At 49.1% G+C, this 25373-nt stretch overlaps 1 protein-coding gene across 1 annotated transcript in view; it reads left to right on the top strand.

The window, feature by feature from the left end:
• The window catches only part of LOC108546898 (uncharacterized), an 83169-nt gene extending 58316 nt beyond the window's left edge, over positions 1-24853 (top strand). Inside the window, exon 4 of the mRNA XM_017899194.1 lies at positions 24733-24853. Coding sequence (XP_017754683.1) covers positions 24733-24853 — 121 coding nt within the window. The remainder of the gene's footprint in view (positions 1-24732) is intronic.
• The last annotated feature ends 520 nt before the right edge of the window (positions 24854-25373 follow it).

Below are 25373 nucleotides of genomic sequence, written 5' to 3'. Positions count from 1 at the left end.
CGGGGGGGGGGGGGGAGAATGGAATGCGCATTGTGGCCTTTCGATACCCTCTTTCGCGCGTCTGCCCATCGGTAATTTAAATCTGACGTTCACGCCGCGTAAGGCCTCGATATATCGCGGCGAACAGAGGGGTGCTTAGCCCGTCGACTTTGCGGGATCCCTGGCAAAAGCGGCGTGCTCTCGCGCAGGTCTGCTTATCCCCGGTGGAGGTTCGTAAATTTCGAAATTTTCAAACGGATACCACGGTTCTCGCCCTCTTCTTCTCGAGTGCGATGAAACGTTCGGCTTAATAAATGTTTATAAAACGAGGCGCATTCGGGGGCTGCCGGTGAAGTTTGCCGGCGCGTAGTGGAACTGCGGGCATTCAGCATTCACGGGACTGTTCATTACCGCCATCCTTCTTTTTCGCCGCGCTGGTCGCTTTATTTTTCAAACTTGAACGATTTATCACCGACGTGTCCTCCTTTAACTAAAAGCGCCGCGAAAATGGAACTTGTAAAAAATATAAAAGCCCGGCCGAAGTTTGCCCGTTAACGAAAGCGAGCCACGACGGTGGCTTGAAGCGAGAAATATCGTTACGCTCGCGCGTGTTCGCCTTTTACCTGTTCCTTGAACGTTGCCGTTTGAGAAATTGCCAGGGCCCTCGGAAAAATTGCGAAACCGACGTTTCCTCGCCGCTGCAGCATTTCTCTCGGCTAGATACCGTCCAGGGGAACGTTAATACCCTGTCGACTGTGTATCAGCGTACGCTCTAAAATTTATGATAAGCCCGCGTGAAACCATCGACGATAGCCTGCACTCCGAGCCGTATGAACTTTTCGAGGACGGAGACGGCTCGGTGCGCGGATATACGTCTGGCTGTAACGATCCGACGTGCCACGCGATTTTACAACGGCCGTAAAGCTCCGCGGCCATCCGCTGCTTCCGGTAGTTGCTCGATTACCGGCGTAAAATCGAAAGTAAAACCTGTTTGCCGGATGTCTGACCGCACGCGGAGTGCGCTACTTGCGGCGCGTCTGACCGTGCACGCACGTGGACTACTCGATCGCGCACGTATCCGTCCGAGATTCGTGGATAGCGTATTCCGTGGTGAAGCTTGCCTCGTTTCGTCGAGCAAATAGAACTAAACTCTTGAATCGAGTTTCCGTGTCTTCCTTCTTAGAAGCTAAATGTAGAAATTAAATCCATCTTCCAGTTAGGTTCTCTCAAATTCTTCGAATATTTTTCGATTCGAATGTGCTTGAATTTCGGTACAGTTTCATTCCAAGGTAATTCAGACGCTATTTCGATTCCACTGTGAAATAGACGTTTCCTATGGACCGTCTAGATTAAAATCAGCTAAACGAGCACACTCCGGCCCTCCACGCGAACCGTTTCATTTGCGAGAGAAACAAGTCCGCGAAAAACCGCGCTGAAGCGACTAATTTCGCAAGTGCTGTTTCCGACACGTCTGATCAAACACGCGGCCGCGCTACTTGCCCGAATCTTAACGCGCGCACACAAACGGCGGCTGAGAAGAATCTCGCTTTCAGAAAAGACGACCACTCGAACGATATATTCAAATATTTACCCTCCTCGGCTTCCGTAGCCGCCACTGTACATACATTTCGACGAAGCGACCGACGCCCCGCGTCGCGTCATTCTTTCTCCCTCGCTTCGCCACTGGCCTTGCATAGGCGTGGACGAACGAACGAACGAGCGCAGGGTGAAATTACGTCGCTCAGCGAAATACTATTAAGTGAGGTAGCGGAATAGAATGGGCCCCGTGGGTGATGGATGACCTTAATTTTGCTATGATTACCGGCGGCTCGGGAATTTGTATGAAAATCGCTCAGGGCTGGTTCTTTCACGATCCTGTACCGCCGTCTACTCCCCTTCAGCCCCTTTTTCCGGCACCGTTCTTCCCTCTTCCGCCTCGCGGTCCCCGTATTTTTTAATCGCCCTCCCGTTCCTCGTTAATTCAATATCGTCGACTCGAAAGGCGAACGACGCTGATGGACGCTTATGAAAGTCGCGTAATTTCGAGCACGAGGAATTTTCATTCCGTCAACGAACATTTTCTTTCCCCGTGCAACGTATACGCGAGCGAATTCGATTGGCTCGCGATCCTCGGCATGCGTTCCTCGAACGTGATTACAAAACACGTTGCGCGAAACGGTTACACTTGCCAATTAACGTTTCACCCTGCGCGAGCTTTTTTTCCATCAGCTCCAGCATTTCCGACTCATCCCTTCGTTTACCCCTCTTCAATTCCCCCTACAAGGCGCGTGCACGTACTTCTCACGCGAGCTCGCGCACCCCGTGTCTCGCTTCTTGCATTTCCTTATTACACCTCGTGACTTCTGTTCGAGATAAACGCACAGAAGCTCGGAACATCCCGCGCTCTAACATAATGCCTCGCTTTCCGCGCCAAGGAAAGCGCGTCCCCGCCACATCCCCGGATAGAGCTAAAATTTCCTAGCGTAAAAACCCTGCGAAAACACCAAACGAAATTCCTTCTCGCCCCTTTCGTCTCGCATCGAAGATTCGATATTCCGCGACGAGTATTCCACGCGGAATGCTGCGCGCGCAGCGAGTTCTAGCGAGACCGGGATAAAACCCGATCGCCCATCGCCGCTTTCGGCTACCCCATTGGAACCTGTTCGCGTGTACCACGCGACCCAGACGCGTAACTCGGCCGAGACTCGAGCGAAACGCGTGCGAAACGCGCGCGAAATTGACGCTCACTGCGGCCACGGTTCTTTCCGCGCGCGGCGCATTATCATGGTAATCTCGGGGAGGCGCCAGTGTTCCGGGCACTGGCGTGTACGACGGCAGGCTCGGAGTGCTCGCCAAGGATGTGCAGACGTTGAACGGTGCCGGCAATAAAACGCGGGGACCGTGCACGATGTTCGTTCGGCTTTAACGTTCCGCGCGAAATGCCGCCGCGTATTATACTTGAATTCGCGCCGTCTGCGCCCGTTGTCTCCTCCATCCCCTCTGTTCTGCGCCCCTCGGCTGTTATGCAACTCGTTTTCCTTTCCGCTTCGCCCTCCTCCAAGCGTTTCTTTTTATATCGCAGGCTTGGGGAACGTAACGCGAATCGCCCCGTAACGATTCCGAGTTCTCTGTACGTATCGCGGGGCGATGGGTCGCGTGGTCGGGGAACAAAGGATCGGGGATGTTCCTGTCGCTTCGTCGGGGATTAACGCGATCGGTGTTGAAAGGTTCCCTTTTTAATTCGCGACGTACCATTGACAGATTTATTTCTGCGTTGCGTTAATTCTGATTTAAGTCGGCGATATTTTTTGGAACAGCAAATGTGCAATGGAGGAGGGAACGCGTGTGTGGGTATATCAAAGGGCTTTGTCTCGACGTTTCGCGTGTCGGCGTATCCTCGTGCCATTGCACTCGAGTGCAATTATCGTTAATAATTGGAATTTTATTTAAATTATCGTTGAAGTTTCGTATTTGTTGGGAGAAAAGGAACAAAGACGCATTCTGTCGCTGGCAAGCTTTTACGTGTACTGCTCCTTCACACAGACACGTGCCTAAATGTTCCAAAAAGAACAAGGGAGAATATCGCCCATACATTTGTCTCGACCATTTTTACGACTACTCCTCTCGTTCGCTCGCACATCCTGGGTTAATCAGGCGTGGCATGACTGTCAGATATTAGCCAGTATTAAATTGCAAATTGCAATAGCTGGAGCCTAGCCGCGCATTCGTTTCGACCTCCTTTGCGACCACTCTTTTACAACCCCGTATTAAACTGCAAATGGCGAAATTAATTACTCCTCTTCGATGACTCCTGGTTCTCGGAGCGGTTCCTCGACAGCGGGACGTAATTTTATTCAATCCGGTGGAAACTGCTGCTCGAAAAGGGGAGCCACGTCGAGGAGACCAAAGTTCAAAGTAACTTGTTAGCGAAGATATTCAGGCTCCAGCGGTGACGGCTTGTTTGAACGGTTTGTTTATTATTTGGCAAGGAGTAATTTGCCTGCGAGGACAGTCGGGGCCCCGGCGTCCATTTGTCGTCCTAAAGCTACCACTCGCTTACGCCGGTTAACAATGCGGAATGTGTACGCGCAGAAGCTGCGAAACGAGCGTAAGATAATGTCAATGTGAAGCGTATAAATGTCTTGAACACGCGCGGATCGCTATCCCTGCGCACACGTGGACCTCTAACAAATTACGTCCCTGCCAGCTCGTCTGACCGAGCATTTCTCTCGCGGTACCACCGGTGTATTCGTTAAAATGGACGAAGTTTACCATTTCGCAAGGAAACGCGATAAATTTTGACCCCGATCTCCGATGCTTTTTCGATTCCGCCTCGAGGTCTTCGACGAATCCCGCCGCGCTCGTGATACCCGAACTCGAAATCGTAATGCCCGAACGACCACGCGCGGATCATCCGCTATCTGCTTAATTAATTGCCGAAATTATCTTAGCGTTTCGCGGAAAACGAACTGAACGTAGCAACGGAAGGTTGAAGAATGAGAAATTGCACGAAACGCGGGCGGAACCGGTGCTGTAATTTAATTCCTAGAGCAACTGGCCGGCTAATCTGGCCGATACGAGTTAACCCGTCGGGTCGGCTCGTCGTTTGTTTCGCGTGCGTTTGAGAAGAGGAGAGAAAAGGAAGGGAGGAAAATAGGGAGGAAAATAGAGGGGAAAATATGAAAAAGAAAGAGCTAACTCGCGGTTGCACGTGCAACGATAATTTCCGTTCGAGGAGTTCATCTAGCTGCCGGGATCACTCGTTGCGGGCCAGCATTATACCCCAGGCCAGAGGCTTTAAGTAGCTTCATAAATTACGTCACTTTTACAGCGAGATTACCTAATCCGCAGCGTAGCAGGGGCGGCTTTGGCCTGCCGTGAAAGAGGAGCCGCGGCGTTGGACCAGCGCGCCGTTGTAAACTCGCCCGTACGAAACGCGCCACGTCGTATCAAACGGTCTTCGCCCTCGCGAAAAATAGATCTCGTCCCACCCACCGGCTTTCTATTCAGACAAAATGCAGGGACGAGTTAAACGGCGTTAGAACGCCGCGGGTATTCAGTATTGTTAAACTGGAGGACATTTTTCAGCGTCCTCGCGACTGTAACGCCGCCGGGCAAGTTAGAGAAAATTGGATTAAACAGAGCGTGAATATTTTTTAAGACAAAGGACGCTTAATTTTGGTGGAAGGACGACGGGAACGCATTGAATAGGCGGCTTACCAACGACACCGGGAATTTCGCGGAGGGAAGAACGGGAAGGTAGAGACGAGCGAAGAAATTTCGCGGCTCGTTCGTGCTCCGCGTATTCGAATGGCCGGGGAAAAGGGAAAAAATGATTTCCACAAAGTTCCGCCCCGGTCGTGGAAGGTTTCGAGGTGGTTTATCGATCTCCAGCCACTCGCGGGGGTCGGTGAAGAGCGAATTCTCTCCATCGGTATACTCGCGAGATCCCCGTCATGGCGGCCCGTTAATATTCGGCTCGAAAGAAGCACTCGACGCCGACGCGATGCCAATTACACGCGCGACCTCAATCTCCCGTTTCCGTTCGATCCCAGAAAGACACCGACCTCGAAAAAATTCGTCTTCTCTCGGAATCGCGGCCGATATTATTCTCAACGATCGTCGTTATCGTTGTTATCGAGATGGCGACTTGGAAACGCGACGAAAAGCTATACAACTAAGCGTACAAAATAGCGCGGTAATTCCAGGAATATTCGATCAAGAGATATCTTTGGTTATTCGTTCGCAACGGAGATAATTCGGCGAATTTGATACTCGTTGCAACGGGAATAAAATAAATAAATAATATCCGAAGAATAAATATATTTCGAGCGATCGATCCGTCGGTTTTTCATTAGAAATTACCCGTCTCCGGTTGCCGGGCAGCGAATTTTGTAACCATCGGCTCGCATTAACGCGAGATACTATTTCCCGCGATTAATAGCCAGGAATTTTTCGCCACTGGCCGTTGGAACGAGAGAAACGAAATTATCGGCGAACGGCTCGAACGCCGGTTAATAATTCGTGGAAGGAGATAGGATCGACAAAATACGGCGGATACGGGACCCCGGGGCGAAAACGAGGAGCGGCAAAAGTCCAGGGATTAGAGGCGGAATCCTAAACTACGGATAAATCGTCGGAACGATCGTTCGACGCCGCGATCGTGGCAAATTCGACGCGCGTAATGCACGGAGAATCTAGCTAATAAATAATGGGACCATTGTTTCGTCCGTTGCAGTCGATCGTAAAATCACGGTGCGACCGATCCGTGCAGCTGCATTATTTCCGTGGGTCGCGTGGACGCTTGTCGACATCGATCCAGGCGAAATTTGTTTGACGCGATCAATTGTCTCCGGTTCATTGTTCTGCCGGCCGTATCGCCGTTTCTCCTCTCACGCGTCTCGATACCTCGAAAAGTCCGCTCTAATCGATTTCCCTTTTCACAAGGAGAATAATAATCGAACGCAAAGCTCGTCGTTCCGTCCCTCGGTACAATTACCGTCGATTCACGCGGCTGCTCGCCTACGTGTACGTTCGATCCTCTTCGTACTCGCAGTTTACGCGTGGATGCAGCGTGTATTGTAAACGCGGCTAATTAAAACTGCATGGGAACTTTCCTCGAATACTCTCGTTTCCCCGACACGCGGCAAACGTCCGTGTGTCTCGCTGCGGAATTAAATACACGAGGCAGGTATCGCGCGTAATAACCTGCTCGCGTCCAATCTATCCGATGCGAAATCTGACGAGAAACTTTAACGAGTCGCCGAGTCCCGGTGAATAACGGGTTAATCTCTAATAATCTCGACCGAGCGCGAAATACCCGGCGAAATTAGTCTCGATCAACGTCGTCGGCAAACTATCCCTCGTCCGCCGATCACCGATTCCTGGCACGTCAGCGGGAACACGCGCGACACCTAGGCAAAGTTTCGAGCCACGATCTTCGGCGAACGGGAGGAACTGCGGCGCGAAAATTCGCGACCGGGATCGAACGGCAATTAACGCGCCGCGAATCGCGCGGACCGCACCGTTGTTCCCGATTCGGGGCCCGACAAAGTCCACGGACCGTGGACCGAGCGACGGAGTGGCTGTGTTTTCGGAAAACTTCCGATCCAATTGCCCAACTTTCCGCATTACGACAATGTCGGCCGAGTTGGAGAGGAATCGTGGAGCGTGCGCGCGAGAGGGGAGCAGCGACGAAGGAGAAAGGGCCAGGGGTGCAGGGCGCGGGTGTAGGTCGGATAGAGACGCGGGTGCAGAGGTTGGGTGGTCAGGAAAGAGGATGGACACGCCGGTGGCTCTACCGCTGATTACACGCTCCGCGAGTGAGTGAAATTTGTCTCGCCAGAAATAAATTAGTTAATGGATCGAAATGGGACGTATAGTCGGCTGGACCTTCGTCGTCATGGAAATGGAGGACGCGTTTCCCCCCTTGTTTCCAGACACCTCGAACGTCCAGCTTCGAAAGCTGCAGAAACGACGAAGATCGTAGCGAGAATGCTCCATTTGGCCACCATTTTGTCCTCCGAGGTATTCCTCGGCTGTTCTGCATGCCTGGCTACATATTTTCTTATTCTACTTCGCGAACAGCGGCCTATTACGTATACAGCGGTCTAACCCCGTGCCAATCTATCGCGCGCTACTGTCGGCTCATACACGGACTCGTACTACTGGAGAGAGATCAATAGCACGGTTACAGCCGGGAATCGAGGAATATCGCCAATCTGGCAATTTTTTCCCGGTCGATTCGAACTTCTCTACCCCGACGGAACATAATTGTTGACGCTCTTGAAACGGACGCGGTCTCGTTGGGATAAAAAGCAAGGGTGTTTCTAACGCGGTCGACGCACGCTATAAATACGCGATAACTCTAACAGCTAGCTGAGAATTTACCGAGGATCGTAATTAGCGACGAATCCACCGAAAAACAGAATAGCCGATGGCTTGGCTCGGTGCAATGGCTCGGTGCAATATCCTCGATCGGGGTCGCCTCGTGGACGACTAGAAAATAACGCGCTTCTCGCTTATCGTCGCGCGGCTCTGGCTGGTCGCTGGAAATTGATCTGCACCGCGATTCTATCTCCCGTTGACGTTTCCGAATTTTATCGAACGCGGCCGTGGGTGCGGTAATGGAACGCCGCCGTGGACATTGAATTTCATCTGGCGCGTCCAGGCAGTAACAGGTGTTAATCAAGAGTTAATTTCGAGGACAGACGGAAGCGCGGATTTAATTTCCGTTCTGGGGTTTAAAGAGCGGCCGAAAGGAAGATGGACGCGGCAGGGCGCGGCGACTCGCGGGATTTATGGCCGGTACGTAATTGACGACGTGGCCGGGCGAAATAAAATCCGATTGAGCGAACGCGGCCATTGTCGTGGCCCTGCGGCCGTTACAGCAGAAATTTGTTGCCGCCCGGCTGGATATATCGAAAGGCAGATTCTTTGTTGGCGCCGCTTTAAGGTCGCGGCTTGCACCGAGTATTTGTTAACTCTCGCTAAATCGGCCTTTCCATTTTCCCTCCGAGTATTTCCGCGAGTGCGCCATTGGAACGTAGGATGAGTGGTGGAAAGAACGAGGAAGAATTAAAGTTGGAAAAATATTCTCCGCGGTGCATCGAAAGAACAAAGCACACCCTCTCGCTGCACGGGCCGCGAAATCTCGACCGGGATTAAGTTGTATCTCTGAAAGGCTAATTCGGTCGAAAAGTGTATCGAGGAACCGGGGTTCTCGCGGCGGCCGCGGGATAACTTTCTCCATAAAACCCTCGAGTTCGAAGAATCTCTATCCCCCGAACATTGCTTTCCACCCCCTCTATTCCACGTCGAAGCATACAATTACCCGGCAGCTCCAGGGAAATCATCGTCTATCTAACGAAGCGAGGCCAATCGTCGAAAATAATGAAATTTAACCGCGCGAAAGTAAGCTGGCTCGCCTGGAGCCGATAAACGCGTGCCAACGGGAAAAGGGAACGAGGTTTTCGGCCGACACGCGTCCACCGTTTCCCGTGGCCAGCGTTTTCCGCGCGGCGGATCGATGCCTGATCGATGGCTGATCGATGGCTGATCGATGGCTGATCGATGGCTGATCGATGCCGGATCGATGTCGAATCGGGCGAACCGGATCGGTGGCGTTCGGTCGGCGACTCGTGGCTCGCGATTTTCGCGATACTCGCGGATGCCGGCTGAACCGGGCATGCAGCGTGTTCCAGTGGCACGCAGCGAGCCGCGCCGTTGCACCCGGAATCGTTTCGATCGTTAGAAATTTGATTTCACGCTGGCCGCATCCATAACATCCTCTCCGGGCGTGCACGCAGCGGCATAAACGGTAAACGCGGCGGACAACGGGCGGGTATGGAAAACAGGAGGTCGTAGACTGGTATACGGGGTGAGCAACGGAAAATGACGAGCCACGGGCTTCCTCGTAAGTTGATGCAAGTTAGTAGGCCGTAACGGTGAAATATACGCCGCGATCCTGGCCAGAAATTCGGATCGGTGCACGCGGAAATGATTCCTCGTGGTGCTAATGTCGATCACGCGTCGCGTCCTTTACAACGAACGTAGAGATAGCGCGCGCGCGGAAATGGGAGTGATGGCCTCGAGGAGTCTGCCAGTAGCGGAGCCTAGAAATTTGTCGGACCAGCACGAAAACGGCTTCCTGGGCTTCCTCGTGTCGCTGTTCTTGCGAGGAATTCGAAGGGATCGGTATTATTATAATTATCATCGAATTTTTCTTGTCTTTGCGATATCAGGTGAAGGGTTGGCCGTGTCGGGGAACGCGTTTGCGTATGCAGATGTCAGTGGAGAAAATATCTGACGGTGGAATCGAGTGAATTCCAGCTACGCATTCGAGAAGGCATTCGAGAGATATTTCATTCGATGATAAATAGCGCGGCCGCGGTAAATAGATAAATCATGAAAAATGGTAGTTAGATAGCCGAGTTCTAAATTCCTCGCACCCTCGGTAACGCGTTGCGGAATCTTACCACCGTAAGCGATCGTGCTAAGGACCGAATGGCGCCGACTTGGTATTTATAAGGGTGGCGATACGAGGTGAGGTCCTACTATTCCACCACGTCTTTCTGATATCCTTTCTTACTCCCCCACTGTTCCGTTTATGAAAGTACGGAAAGATTCGGGGAATAAGAATCCTTGCTTTCTGTCCCGGATATTCTATGCCTCGGATATCGATCATTCCGCGATAACGAATTTGTATTATAGAAAGGGTACATCGCGAATAGAAATTTCTGCGTGTACGCGTTTCTACGTTTCATTGTACATTTGTCGATATTAACGGACGAACCGTGGAGAAAAGAAATTAATTTAACAAGTTGTTTGATCAAAATGTTCCTCGGCGTTTCATCAGTCGCTACCTCGTCTCGCGTAATTCATCGATGCTTGAAATTTCTTTCCATTAAATAAATAGAACAAAATGTTTGTTTAACTGGAATCGAATGGAGACTCGTGATTACTTCGCCCGAGTCAGCCAGTATGAACGCGTCAGGCATCGTCCTCCGCCCTTTCATTTTCCGTTACAGCTTTTCGTATCTACCTGCCGTAACGAGCACACTGGCAGCGCGAAATAACTCGTATAAATCACCGATGACTGCATACACACATTTCACGCGATTCCAGCCGTCGAGCTGGCAATGTTTTAATAAAACCCGACGAGTCCCAATTATTCAACTCAACGCCGCCCGTCTGAATTCCCTCCAACGTTTCTGCGCTCTTTTATAATTCGGACACCGAAATCCTGGCCGATCTTCCGTGCAAAGAATTCCGGCCAGCCTCGTTCCCAGCTAAACGTCTGGAACACCCATGTTCAATTAACCAGTCGCGATGGACGGTTTGCCCCGTTAATTATCGCCATGCCCGGCAATTTCACCCCCGGTCCTTACACTCGTTCCCCCGAAAACGCGACAGAAACGAACGTAGGTAACACAAAATTCGAGTAACGGATGTCCCCATACGGATTGATCGAATTTATCATCGAATTGGGAAATAATCGAGACGAAAAGTCGATTCTATGTTCGGAGACGAGCAAATTTTATTCGCGAAACACGAGAATCGAGTATTTCCCTACGCAAAAAAACGGGATCGAAGAATTTCGGAATAAATAATAATTTCCTCCGCGAAATTTCCGATATCACTGAAACAAACCACCGTAAAACCAAAACCGAAAGATAACGAGGGAAGGTTTATAAAATCTTGGCGGAAAAAAATTCGGTACGCGTGAAATCGGGGCAGCCGTTGGAAATTTAACGAATCCAAAATCGGGTAACGAGATTTCCTCTTTTTTCCGAAAATTTTCGAAACGAGTTTACCCTGGCATCAGCCGCATCGCGTTTCGCTCGAGTCGCGGTTATCGCGAATTACGCGAACCCGGTCCGACAGGTCTGAGGATCAGCCGCGATTTTCAGAAGCTGTCATCTCGTAACGTTACCAGAAGCGGCGTTTTCGAGAACTGGCCGTGGCACGAGACGAATTTCAGATGCCAAAAGCATGCGTGGAAGTTTGACGCGTTCCCGACGAGCCTTAACCGACGAGCAAGCCGACGACTGGTTGGTGCGAATGCGAGAACGAAAATTCTGCAACCACTGCCAGCACCGTTCCGTCATTACGAATTTCTGTTCGCGAAACGGTCGAGCGGAGATAAGGATTCCTCTTTGAGCTTCCTCTGCTATTCGTGGCGACCATTTCTATCTTGTTCTCTCAGTGACCTGTCAGTGATTCCCACTACCCCTGTCTTCTTCGTTGCTCTCGTTATCTCCTCTTATCAAGAAATAAGTCAAGGTTTTTGACCCGCGAGCGCGGGTCCAGATGCGTTTGATCGGTTCTGTAACTTTCGAATTTCAAGGAATTTCAGCCGGATCGAGCTTGCAAGGATATCACCGGGGAAGAGGGAAAAATGAAAGATTTATATCGGCTCTATTTACTTTGGCAGGATTTCGAGACACTCGGTCGAAAAATTGCCAGAAAGTCCACTCTCCGCGATTAATTCGCCCGTTGCACAAGCACGCGAAGATTTTCAATGCATCGTAAAGTAGTCCGGATGGAAATGTTTACAAAAACAGAGGGACGAAAGTTCGCGAGTTTCCCCGTGGAACTAAGTGTTTTCGCAAAACAGTTAAAGACCCGTACTTTTATTGTCTTATTATACAGCAGCAGCGATTCTTATTTAAGTTTCACAGGTAAAACATCTGCCTCGGGCTTGCTTCGACCGGTTCGAATAATTTCGCTCGAGTTTTCTGTCGAACTGCTGGATGGAAAAATCACGCAGTCGGAATTTTCCATGCCTTATCCGCGAGAAACGATTCGTAATTACTACTAACGCTAATTATAAGTTACCTTCATTTCACATCATCGTAAACATCAAACGGCAAATTTCCTGCTCGGAGAGCTGGATTTTTAAAATATTCCAAGTTTCGTTTTCGATAAAGCACTAACACCCCTAACGATTCGCAATGATTCCTTGACACAATAAATTCCACAACCTCGTATCTCGACCGATAAGATAAGAAACTGTCATACTCGGTCTGGAACGACGTCGCGCGCTCGATGATTCGCCGAGATTCACTGCTCGTATTTTACACCAGGATGGCTAGTTTCAAAAATCCTCCTCTGTTTCTTACGACCACGGTTATTTGCCGAGCCACACGCGAGACACGGAGAGCCACATCTCGCGATCGACCCGACATCCCTCGACCCGAAAACCTCGTTCAATCCCGAAATACTTGGGCGTTTCCATCGCGTGTACAGCGGATTCGAAGTGTCACCGCGAGTAAAAATCTCGTGGCTATTCATCCGGAGAACGCCCTGCCCATACGATACATCTACGGTCCGTACAAACTGTACGAGCCACCGTACCACAAACCGGTTCGACAAAACCTGAAATACAAAAATCCCGTTTGGAGACCTCGAACCTCCCTCTCTCTCTCTCTCTCTCTCTCTTTTTCCCTTCGAACCGACAATTGCGAAATCGGTGATGGACGATTACTCGGATTACCGCCTATGCAAAAGTCTTGGCCCCGGAATGAACCCAGTCCGACGTACCCCCGTTAAGCAGCTTGTCCGCGGACGATGCACGGGGGGGAGAGTAGAAACGCTGGAAAGAAGAGGGAAACAGAGGCCATGAGGCTCGTCACCGGTGCTCCCCCGAGGCACGTCGGTTTGCATTTAAATTTATAATCCGCTCTTGGCGCGATTCCGTTCGAATGCCTCCGGTAAATTGATTCGCAGCATAAGTTGGGTCCTCGCGCGTCACGGGGGTGGCTGAGCCTTCGGCTCTCGCGCGGATGAACGGAGAGTTCCGTTCATCCGTTGGAACCGTCGGTGGAACGAGGCTTCTGGCCTCGGAGAGTGAAATGTAAAATACGAGACGATGGCGGAGAAGCAGAGACGCTGCGAAGGAAGCGGAAGGAAGAGGAAAGACGGAAAGGGCGGAAGGGTAGGTAAGCGATTTCCAGTTGACTGACTGACATCGGTTGCTTACCCTTGCCTCGGGCCAACCTTCTCGCCGCTCGCTTTGCTCCGCTCCAGTCTCCTGCCGTGCCTCTAGCTGCAACCGCACGTACGGCCGCTTCTTCGACGTCTATGCGACACACACACACGCGCACACGCTCGCATACACACAGACCGAGGAACGTAACGCGCATACCCGAGCTGCGACTACGTTTTCCGCTCGGAGACTCGGCCGCGATTAAGCCGCTTCGCGACAAGACGCGGCAAATTGCACGGTATTTCGAAGAGGCGGTTCCGCTGCACTCGCGCGGTATCCCACCCCTTCCGTGCACCGATCTCCGTCAAACGCCTTCGTTCGCGGCTAGACGAGACCGCGTCGTTTGTCGACGTCGAGCCGGAACTTCTTTCAGGCCAATTACCCGATTCTCAACCCCGCTAATTATCTCGTTATTTCATTTCCTCCCGAACGTCGCGTTTCCGATCGCTCCGCGATGCTTTCGATGGGAAAAAGGAACGCGGCAGTGTCTCTTTGGCCACTGTTTGCCAAAGGATGCGCTTCGCGAAGTGACGGTGTGTGTATTTTCCCGAGACGTCCTCTCTAATTATCCACGAGAGACGAATTTTTCTTGCTCCTTTTCCCGGCATTCGTCTCCGTTGAAGTTTAAACGAATTTGATCGAAATGGCAGCAGAGATTGCGAGGGTAGCGCGAAAAATTTTCTCGGGAACGTGGATGACGGTTAATCGGCGGGATCTCCTGGACGATTTTCGACAAGAAATCCTGGCTCGCTATCTCACGAACGGGGAACAGTGTCCACGAGTTGGCTGTTTCGTGCCGGCGCCAACGGCGCGATTACAAGGGACTCGCGGAGACAAGAGCTTCCAAATTGCGGCGGAGTGTTTCGCAACTTCGCTCGAAAGCGCACAGCGATATCCCCGAGGGAGCCAAGCATGCGAAACATCGCGTCCCCAAGAAATCTCGGCTGCATAATTCAAAAACATGCTACTTTCGCGTACGAGCGTCCGCTCGCGATGGAAATTCTTAATGCATCCGGCGAGACGTATCCATCCTCACGGAAACCACGTAATTGGAAAAACTGCTACGAGTCACGGCTGATTTCAATTACCGTCTTCGAGGTTCGCTCCATATGTGACCCCGTGCGGATGAAATTCGTTCGTGGCAAAGGGAACGAAACGATCATTGTCTTTGTGCAATTATTTATTATTAAACGTTTAAATATCGAGCGTAGATAGTTCATAGATCATGGTTGTAGGGAACGTATACAGCCTTCTGGAGCAATCTTTCTAAGGTATAGGAACGTAGGGATATCTTTGATTGGCTGGTATAAGGAATAGGAGATGTTGTTTTATTCCAGTATATTTATTACGAGCTGAAAGAGACTTAGGAATAAGGTGTAAACTAAAAGACTAGACTGATAACTGATCTATGATCACGCAACTCACACTCGCACGTCAACTCTTTCTCAAACTCCGTATAGGGCTGTCCTCTTTCACGTTCTTGCACCCTTATTTAAACCTTGCACTTTGCCTTGGAAGCCAATTGATTTGATTTGATTTGAATCCAGTCACTTGGATTCGATACTGCCATAAGTGTCCCATGCGGTCACTCGTCCTCCCATATGCACTCCAGAGTGAACACTCGGCCTGAAACCCAGACTGCTGTTCATTTCCCATCACCAGCCAGGTAGGCCCAAGTGTTCCCTTGCATTCGCTCTCAAACTCTCTCAATTCCTGCAATAATGTTAGATTCATAAACGAAGCTGTCCTAGTACTGCTCGATTCCAAACTCCAGTGGTGATAAAATCGGATAATATAGGATATGTCGGGCAGAAGAATGGCTACCGAGTATTTTCCAGAATCGTTTCACCTAATAGCAAGCTTAGAAAAGTCGCCAGGCTTCATCTCCTACTCTCTACGTGTCTAGCCCAATGGTCACTTCTGCTCGCTGTCAATTATGCGAAAACATCCGCGATATCCCTAAACTTTCGCTGCTAATTGGTTGTCATAATCCTGGACCACGTAATAGCAAGTTTAGAAAAGTCTCCAGGCTTCATCTCCTACGCTCTACGTGTCTAGGACAATGGTCACCTCTCTCTGGATCATCCTATTTAGGTGGTCTCTGTCAATTATGCGAAAACATCCGCGATGTCCCTAAACTTTCGCTGCTAATTGATTGTTACAAACCTGGACCATCTACAGATCTACTTACAATCCAAACTGTACAAACATCAATCCATAAACAAGCTAGACTCTAACTTTTCACGGGATGAATCGGATCTATGACACTAGCTTCGAATCAACAGCTTATGGCAGCTTCGTTAAGAAAGGGAAACCACTGCTGACCAATTCTGCCGGATCCTCGGACCGGCGATGATCTATCCACCTTTCGGAAATTCCATCCCGGCAGATGCTCGTTTAATTTTCCGCGGCGCGATCGTAATCGGAAGCAAGCGAAACAAAAATTGCGTTCTTTTGAAGGCATCGAGGCAAACGGAACGCAAACACGGGACGCGTCGCGTCTACGGGAAATCGAATGGACTGTTCGGTCGCGGGTTAACTTCGTTTGATGGACGACGGTGGGACATGGGAAACGGGGAACGAAACAAAGGTATACACGCGGTGGACAGTGAGAGAGAGAGAGAGAGACCGTCATGGCCATGCATCTGCGAGGATCGCGGGAAATAAAAGCATCCAATTTCCTGGGGATACCTCGTCGGATCTGGCCAGACCCTCTGCTCTTCCTCTATTTTTCGTCGCTGTTCCGCTCATCCGCGGGAAAGAATAGAACGAGTTTCGCGTTTTTATCTGAGCACACGCGATGCCAAATCCAGCCGCTAAAGTGAATTACAACGAGCCACGCCGTCGCCGCGTCTTCGCGCGAAGAACGGGGCGGACAACTTCCGGCTTCCGGATTTATCGCCAATCAACAGCGAACTTTCGTTTACGCCTTGCGTTCCCCGCTTCGTCCGCGTATCCACTGTTTTCTATACTTCCCGAGATTTTCTTACCAATCTTGCCCGTTTAAACGGAACGCCAGTTCCTCCGGTTCTATTCGCCATTTTCTTGCCCCCGATCGGACAAGAAGTTGGCGAGTATCGAGAGATCTCGCGATGGATAAGGGATACTCTCTCGATCTCGACCGCTCGCGGATTTTCTCGGAGATTTTACATAGCGCCGGAGCACGTTTGAAATTACAAAAAGAGAGGGAAGTTTCCCGAGATGTTTAGAGTTTGGGGAAAGTAACGGGCAGAGAAAAAGCGGTTAATCCGCGAGTGGATCGAAACGAGGTCCCACGAACGGTCGTCTGCCGGGTATTCCCGGCTTCTTTCCTTCGTTATTATTCCCTTAGCCGCAAGAATGTTCGGGTTTCTTTATTCCACGGCGAATCGTTAGCCGGTATCGAGGAGCAAGGCGGCGGAGGAGGGGGTCGCGTTCGTTTCCATCGAACGGCTGCAAACAATATCGGGTGCTTTAAAACGTAGATGAAAAGCGCGAAATAACGAAGTGGCGTAAGCGAAAAATTTACTCGGTTGTCCGGCTGAAAAATCGCGGATAAAAATGGAACGTAATTACTTCCGTTTTCGAAGTCATTCTCGCGAGCATTTTCATCCCCGATAAAACGGAAGCCTTCTTTCGCGTTGAGCCCCCGACCGTTCTCATCCCCTGCTGCGCCGATAAAACATTTGAAAAGGTCCCTATCCAAAATGGCTCGCGAAACGCGCAATTAACGCCCAATTACCCGGCCGTATAGTCGGTCAGCGCGTAATTACATTCACTCCCGGTGTAGCCTTTAAAACACGTTTATTTATGTACTCTCATTTCGCCAGCGTACACGCTATGACCGCCGGGTGAATCGATAAATAGCGAGCGGGGACGATAAAATCGCCGATGGCGCGCGATTCGCGCCACCGTGCCCCGGCCACTTGTATTTAAAACCTTGAATAACGCTGCGAAGGAGCAACTCGCGATATTTTATCTCGTTGCATCTATTATCGTTCGTTGTCGCGCGTACTTCGCGGGGTTCCAAGTCGCGCGAGGGCAAAAATTAATCATCCAGGCCGTTACATTTTTATCGAACCTGCGGGACAAAGCTCGGAATCAGCGAAGCTCGATCCACGGCGACCAGCGCTTGCCGGCATTCGCGTTATTTCATCGAAATCGCCGCGTGGAAATTTGCATTTCCCTGTCACACCGATACCTTAAATCATCGCGGGGAACCGACACGCGCCGTGCAAATGTCAACGCGATACTTTTTGCTAATTAATTACCGCGGCAATAATTCCCATCCAATCGTCTGGAAATCCACTTGACGAGCCGGCCGAATCGAAATGAAACCGTCAATCACGGTAATGGAATAATTCAATCTTGTCCGCGAACGAGAAAAGTAAATAAACCGGGGAAATCCGAAACGGTCGTAAACTATGGTCGCCTAAACGGTGCGCAACCCCTTCGATGGGGTTGAGCTTCGCACGAACCACGTGGAAAACAGAGAAGATCGTGGGAAGAACGTGGGAAGAAAGACGGAGAACGGAAGACACTTGAAACAAGATGGCGCGTATCGGTTCGGATTCCGCGAATCGCGCGGAAACAAGGGGAAACGAAGGAGAGACACCGCGGTGGAAATTCAACCGGATTTAATAGACAGTCCCCGGTCGAACCGAGCACGACCCGCAGCGGCATCAATAACGTTAATTAACATATCAACGAGACAATTCCGGAGATGCGTTTCCCGGTGGTAATACCTTTACTGCGACCATTCTGTGTATCTGAGCTGGCTCATTCAAATCTTGATACAGCCAGCGCGTATACGTGTTCGTGTACGGTGGCTCGCGTTCCATTGTCGCATCAAGGGTCGGATACGTGACCCCATAGTTCACCATTGTATCGGACGTATGGTTTTGAATTAATTGCCACGCGGCATCGACGGGCCGCGGGATTCGATTCCCCGTTCCTCCGGTTCTATCTATGCACGAATTTCCCAACGATCCGCCCACGTATTTTCCAGCCTCGCTAATCCTCGGCTGGATAAAAGTTTCGATCGGAGTTACGAGGTTACGCCCAGATAAGCGACTTTTATCGATCTGTACGGAAAAAATTGTTTCTTTTTTAACCTCACGCCCCTGGCTTTCTGTCGTTTTCGTGTCGGCTTTATAGATATTTTCCCACACCTTCTTGCACCCATTTTTCTCCATCTCTAGATCGTACAGCACGTTTTCGATTAATTAAAAATTAAGAAACTATACCGAAAGATTAGTTAGGCGGTAGAATCGATATAAAGTCATTTATTTCGCTGATAGGACGTTTCTCTCGTCGTTTAAATGAAAACAGGCAGGATTACTTGGTCGATGGATTAGGCGAGTGATACATTGTAGGAGTCGATCGGAGAGTCAGTTAGTCAGTGGCAACAAGCTCCGGAACACGGAGAGTGAAATAGTTGGAGTTTAGAGAGTTAAGAAGTTCGTTAAAGAATTTGCAGAATTTATGCAAGTTTATGGCGGGTATCCGAGTTAATAAGTATTAAACGCAGTTGCCGTTAATCAAGAAACTTTCTCGCACTGTGTACACAAACATTCCTACACTGGCCGCAATCTCTTCTTTCCCCGGTCCCTTCGCCGAACTCCATGCAACTTTCTTTCCTCCGTCCTCTTCGTCGCTCTTTAATTTCCTCGCTGGAATTCGCGGTTATTTAAAGAAACCATACGGTTCGAACGTCATCCGTATCATTCTCGAGGCATCCGAAATCCAGCCGATTCAACCTGTTCAAACACTCGCAACCGAGATTGCGTTCCTGAATAATTGCACAGAAGAATTATATAAGACGCGCTCGGTACGAGCAATCATGCAAATGCAGCCGGAATCGATTCCCATCCTTCTTTCCCTCGTTCGTTTCAATGTACCGACTAACTAACCGATGGCGACGCGGCTGTAAGCCGACGGGGACTTCAAAAGAATTAATTTCCATAATTATCTTAATTCCGACGTGGGTTCAAAGGCGACCAGAGCCGGCGAATTCGTCGTGCGTGGTATCGTCGAATTATTCGCGAGGAATAATTTCGTCGCGATGATAACGGCGCGACCAGGTCGCGGCGACATCGTTTCGTTAATTAACGCCGAATTTTCGGTAAATAGTCCCGGATGAAACTCGGAATCCCACGGGCGAGCCCTTTCAGAGACATCCTCTTCGCGGAGGCTCGGAGAACTTGCAACCAGGTCACGATCATTCTTCCCGTTACATCGCGAAACCTGCTTGCTCAGATATCTGCAAGATTACGTTAAAGGGAAATAAAATTACCCGTTTCTTCGCGGAGACGAGCTTTCCTATCTTCGGATGGGAATCCGGAATTTCTGCGGCAGCCTCTGGAAATTCTCCGGGTACCGATTTCTCCTCGATCAATGGCGAGTATAAATAAATAACGTGCAGGTAACCCTCCTGTAACACGGTAGATAGGTTCCTAGGAAATGCCGTGATATGTGAAACCGTGTTGTACGAGACCCAAGAAACGGGCCATGGAGACCTTCGGTTGGATCTCATATCCATGCCAGACCTGAAGTGGCCCAAGAGTAATACGCCAAATCGGGTATCTCCCCGGACGTACTCCTTAAGCCTACTAGGGTCAAGTGCGGGTTGACTTCCTCCGCTGGTTGGACCATGCTCTTTTCATTGGTATGATGATCTAAAATTCGCAACCAACATCTGCCGCTATATCCAAAATGGACCAGGTACGTCAGAGCAGCGCATAGGCGCCGAGAAGCTTAAGAAACAATAGTTGTACGAGACCCAGAGCCAGTACAAAAAGTGAGGTTATGTTCCGAAAACTTATTAAAAACGAATTTTTCTTTAATTCTACACAAGCAACTTAATTTTGATTAAAAATATAAATGTATGTACAACACAAAAGGAAAATATTATTTTAATTTAATGCAACTTTAATTTAATAAATTTCTTCGTCGTCACTGCTCGGTATAATCAACCGAGAACGTTTTTTCGGGGGAATGATGTCGCCTCCATTTTCAGAACTATTTTCTTCATTTAAAGTTCTTGCATCTTCTTCCCTCTCAAAAAAATCTGTAATTTCACTTTGCTTGCTGGTTCTTACCAGGTCGTTGCAAATTTCTCGGTATAGAGCTGAACAGTTTTGCAGCTCCCTTTTGAATTTTCGGCTTCTTTCAGCGGAAGGGTCCGCATTCAAGACAAATGACTCGAGATTTTCAACTAAGCTTAGGCCTTTTTGTAATTTTTTAATGTTAAATTATTAACTGCACGATCTTCGTCAGTGCCGGTGTCCTCAGAATCGATTTGATTTACAGCTTCAGGTGACATTTCCATCAAATCCGTTATAGTGAAACCGCGTTATAGGATGCCGTGTGTTGGAAATTCGATTTGATTTACAGCTTCAGGTGACATTTCCATCAAATCCGTTATAGTGAAACCGCGTTATATGCCGTGTGTTGGAAGTATCAAGGGGGTATCGCGTCGTTCCCTTGATCTTCCTGGGTTCCGCCCGAAATAATTCGTCTTCGCGGTTGTAAGATATCCCGATGTGGATGGACGGTTCGATGCGACACGTACCTCGTCGACTTAAGGAGGAGATACGAAAATCGTCTCGTGTTTGAAGAGAACCGTCGTTTCTGGCGTGTCGAAAGGAAGAAGTTTAGAAGGAACCGGTGTCTCTCGGATCTCGTACGGAACTGAGCTCCTCGATCTTCCTAAGATCGTCCTTAGGACAAATCGGGAGCTCGCCAAATATGATTGGCTGTTTTTGACCAAGGGCGTTCCCTTGGTTCGCGAATCCGTGACCTTGGAGATTGAGGGAAGGTTCCCCCGAAAAACAACGATAGTGGAGGAAACCCTCTCCTCCAAGGTGGGGTACCTGGGGTTCACCCGCGCGCTGGTCAACCCATCGGTCGTTTGTTACCCCTAGCGAAGGCCTGAGGCTTCCAACGTGTGCGGACCACGTGGAGCCCTCAGGCCTATTGTCAGCCAAGTCTTAAGAGCCGTCGCCTAATTTCGTTAAATTAGGGATTTCCAGGATTCTCGTGTTCCGCGACACGAGAAGTCAAAGAAAAAAGATAAAGCAGTCAAACACGCTGAAGGCATGGAACAGGAAATTCCGATGCCGAATTGTTTGACCCTAAGACCTGGCTGTTGGAAGACCGTAACGGGTCTTCTTTGTTCCACGACGGAACACCGTGTTGTAGGAGGATTGCCGCAATTTATGAATCGTGTTATAGGATACCTGCACATCAAAATTACGGTGAAATTGAAAACAAAATACTTGGTCTCAAGCTCACCGAGTATAAAATATACGCTGAGAAAAAGCTGCTGGAATTTCTCGGGTCAGATCTCTCAGCTTATGGTCGGGTAATTGAAATCGCGCGGAACATAATTTTACTCCGGGATAGATCTTGATCGCGGGTCTGCGGAGTGATCGACGGTTGGGTTCGAAGATAACGAGGCGTTCGAGGGAAATAGGAATTATTTTCTCACCAACGCGCGCTGCCATTATGGCGATGAGTGGCAAGACTCTTCCACTGGCCATCGCGGGGGAACAGTTCCTAGATGCAAAACGAGGAAACGTAATTGGGACCTCGCGTCTTCCTTTTATTTCCGATACACTTTCGTCGGAAATAATCACGGTTGCAAACCGATATTGTCGCTGATCTCTCCTACTTCCCGATATTATTCTCCGCGATACCAACCACGCTTTCTCCGAGTCTCGTTCCGAAGCTCAGAAATAAATACTTCAGGAAAGGAAAGTTATATTTATTCGACTGGTCCGCTTTCTCCGCGACTGCCATAAGTTTCGCGCAAACTATTCCACGGAACGCGTTCGCTTCGTAATTGCTGATTGAACGAATAGCGTGATTTGTAAACCGTGGATGAGGAAGGCTTGACGGGATGCTGAGGTACAATGATACTGTTCAACGCGAATTTTAACCCTTTGCACTAGACGATTTTTTGACTAGAGAAGAGTAGAAATTCAAAGATTCTCTACTGACAAAACTGACGATACTTTTTTGAGCAGTAAATAAAGAATTGTATAATAATAGAATTGTAGAATTATTTAATTATTACCTCGTACACTGTTAGATTACATGAAATTTGATATATTAATTAATATCGATCTTCCAAATTTTATGAAATGGTGACTGAAACTCACCTCTCGAGTGCAAAGGGTTAATATATTTATTATCGCGAATTTTCCACCATGTATACGTAGCTTTACTGAGGAGCGAAACTCAGGTCAATTGGGAAGAACCCTGAACGATGCATCGAGCCCTTAACATGACCAAATATGGAGGCATCGGATCTATATAAAGAAGGTTAACCCATTCGAGACCGATTGCGTACCGTGTGTACAATAATAATAATGAGCATTTATCAGTTATTCTGAGTAGTCGCTACTGGGGACCGTGTTCGAAAAAAGTTGCCGTCTCGAACAGGTTAAGAGTGGTTGGATGACAGTTTTGACGATTAATTATTGCAAGCTGAGTTGTTATTGAATTGTAAAATTGAATATTATATTAAGTTGAGAATCGATCTAGATTCTTGTAAATAAATAATTCGTATGTTTAATCATCACTCGTACACGTTTATAATTTATTAATAAATTACCAACACCGTCAATCTCTACATATGTGTGGGGGGTTCTCCACCGTTCTTCCATCGTTGAAAACGATGCTAGAAGCTACGAAAAGAAGTCCAGGGGCTCCTAGTGGACTCATCGGTAAGGCTATCCTAGCAGCCTCTGTCTTAGACTACTTAGGGGTACTTAGGAGAATTTGAAAATTGCGTATACAGGAAACAGAGGGTTTTTACCGAGGACTTGAGAAAAAATCCTCGAACCTCTTTTTAAATAGGAATTCATCTACTTTCTGGGTTGAGAATAATGCCGCTACATATGTCTTGTAATATCCATTGGGTAATACTTGTACTGCAATAGTCTTCTTTCCTGAAAACGAATCGAGTTTGGATTAGGTTTAAAGCGAAGTTTCACGCGAAAATTATAAATCTTAGATTTATTCTCATCTTAAAATTCAACTGGGAGTTTATTTTCGACAAATTCATGTTAAAAAGTCATTCGTAAAGAGCGAGGAATCATGGCTTCTTAGAAGAACTCGCATCTGTCTGAACCCGAAGTTGATAGAGCAATTTAGATCACGGATTCGTGTTCAGGGAAGCAGACTGTACAATCATCGCCTAATGGATATTGCAGATTAGAGAAAAAGTTAAAATTTGTTAGACAATGTAATCAACGAACCGCGTTACGGGGCGTTTCCCTGTTACGAGTGAAGGCGAGACGGCGAAGGGAACTGAATCACCACGATTCCATCTCCGTTGCGTATTGCCCGTTGCGTAACTTCTCCAATCCACGGCCATTTACCAGCGTAACCTTCGCGGCAGGGAGAACGAATCCTTTGAAGTTGCTCGCGATCGAAGGAGCAATTCCGGCCTGCGAATCCAGCCGATGCGATGGTTGTTCTCGTCGCAGAAAGTGGGAAGCAACTGCGATAAGAATGCGAGCTTGCTTCCCTGACGGATGCTATTTATTAAATCCGCCATTTTGGCGAACGAAGGGGGATCAAAATTTTGCCATTACTATTAAAAATTTTAGCAGACCGGAGAATTTTGGAAACAACTTTGAACCATCACGCGCGCGAGTACGTTGCTTCGTTGGAATTGGTTCGGGGATCCCGAGGGTGCTCTGAACGGGGTGAAACGGACGTTTTATATTTAAGGGGGATCGAAGGATCGATGTCGCGTGCGTGTTTCGGTCGCCTGTTCCAGGGGTCGTTGATAGCGTACGCTGGAACCAGGATCCATCAGCATCGAGCACACCATAGGCCACGCGTGATTGGTATCGACTCGCACGGCCCAAGGACTATTACTGTCCATTCTGCTGATCTCAAACTTGCCAATAGCACGTTGATACATCTCGTGGCTATTAAATTTCGCGACTCGACGCTTGTCTAGCGAAACTCGTGACACGGTCGTTTAAACGTCCCGCTCGAAAAACGACCAATTTCCGCATGACCACGGTTTTCGATTGCAAATCGGGCGTTCCGTCGCTGCCGCGGTGCAAGTTCCTTTCTAACATCCATCTCGCAAAGTCAACTTCGTAACTCGGGGCGACGATGGAGAGTAAATGTTTCGCGCGGCGAAGGGAAATATCGGATCGAAGATTGCCAAAACTAATTAGCCTGTAGCAGCAAAGGGGTGGCTTTCGGGCTGGCTCGAACAACGGTTCGTTACTCAACTGTGTATCGTCTTTTCGTTGCAGGTGCGAGGGTGGCTGGCTGCAGCTCGAGGGTGGCGCGAGGGTTTGCGGCCGCAACGAGCGTTTCGATCGACCGGTCGTCCTGTTCTCCGACCAATCGGTCCCGACCCTCCATATGCAGTGAGTATACCTATTACACCTATGTTATATACGCATGGCCGTTATTATCACTCGCGTGCCGACTTATTTCAGTCGCAGCTCGATGCTGGCAAAAGTTAGGGGGAGGGGGGCTGCTCGAAAAATATTTAACCGGCTGTTCTCCTATTTCGCGCTCGATCCTCGCTGTTCTGTCGAACAACTAACGTATTCGCGACGAAGGAATCAAGCTTTTCGTGTATTTTTCTGTCTCTTTTTATAATAATTTCCTTTCGTTTTGATATATTTTAGGGTTGACGGTGCACGTGCGACACACGTGCAACCCCGTTCGAATTACGCGATATGGATAATTTACAGGCTGAAACCTCGAGAAGCTTCGTAACGCGTCGTTAACGGGGCCGTTGATTTAATAACTGCGGATTACTCGAGTATTGGGGTAGAAGAAAAGGGTGAGAAACGAGGGCGAAACTGGTAGCGAAAGGGATAGGTAGTAGGTTAGGGAAGAAACTAAAGCGGAAGATCGTTGCAATCGCGATACGATTCGCGTT

The sequence above is a fragment of the Eufriesea mexicana genome, unplaced genomic scaffold (assembly GCF_001483705.2).
Source record: "Eufriesea mexicana isolate 0111107269 unplaced genomic scaffold, ASM148370v2 scaffold798, whole genome shotgun sequence".
In the NCBI taxonomy this organism is placed as follows: domain Eukaryota; kingdom Metazoa; phylum Arthropoda; class Insecta; order Hymenoptera; family Apidae; genus Eufriesea; species Eufriesea mexicana.
The sequence above is the reverse complement of the archived record's forward strand: the minus strand, read 5'-3'. Positions and strand labels throughout refer to the sequence as shown.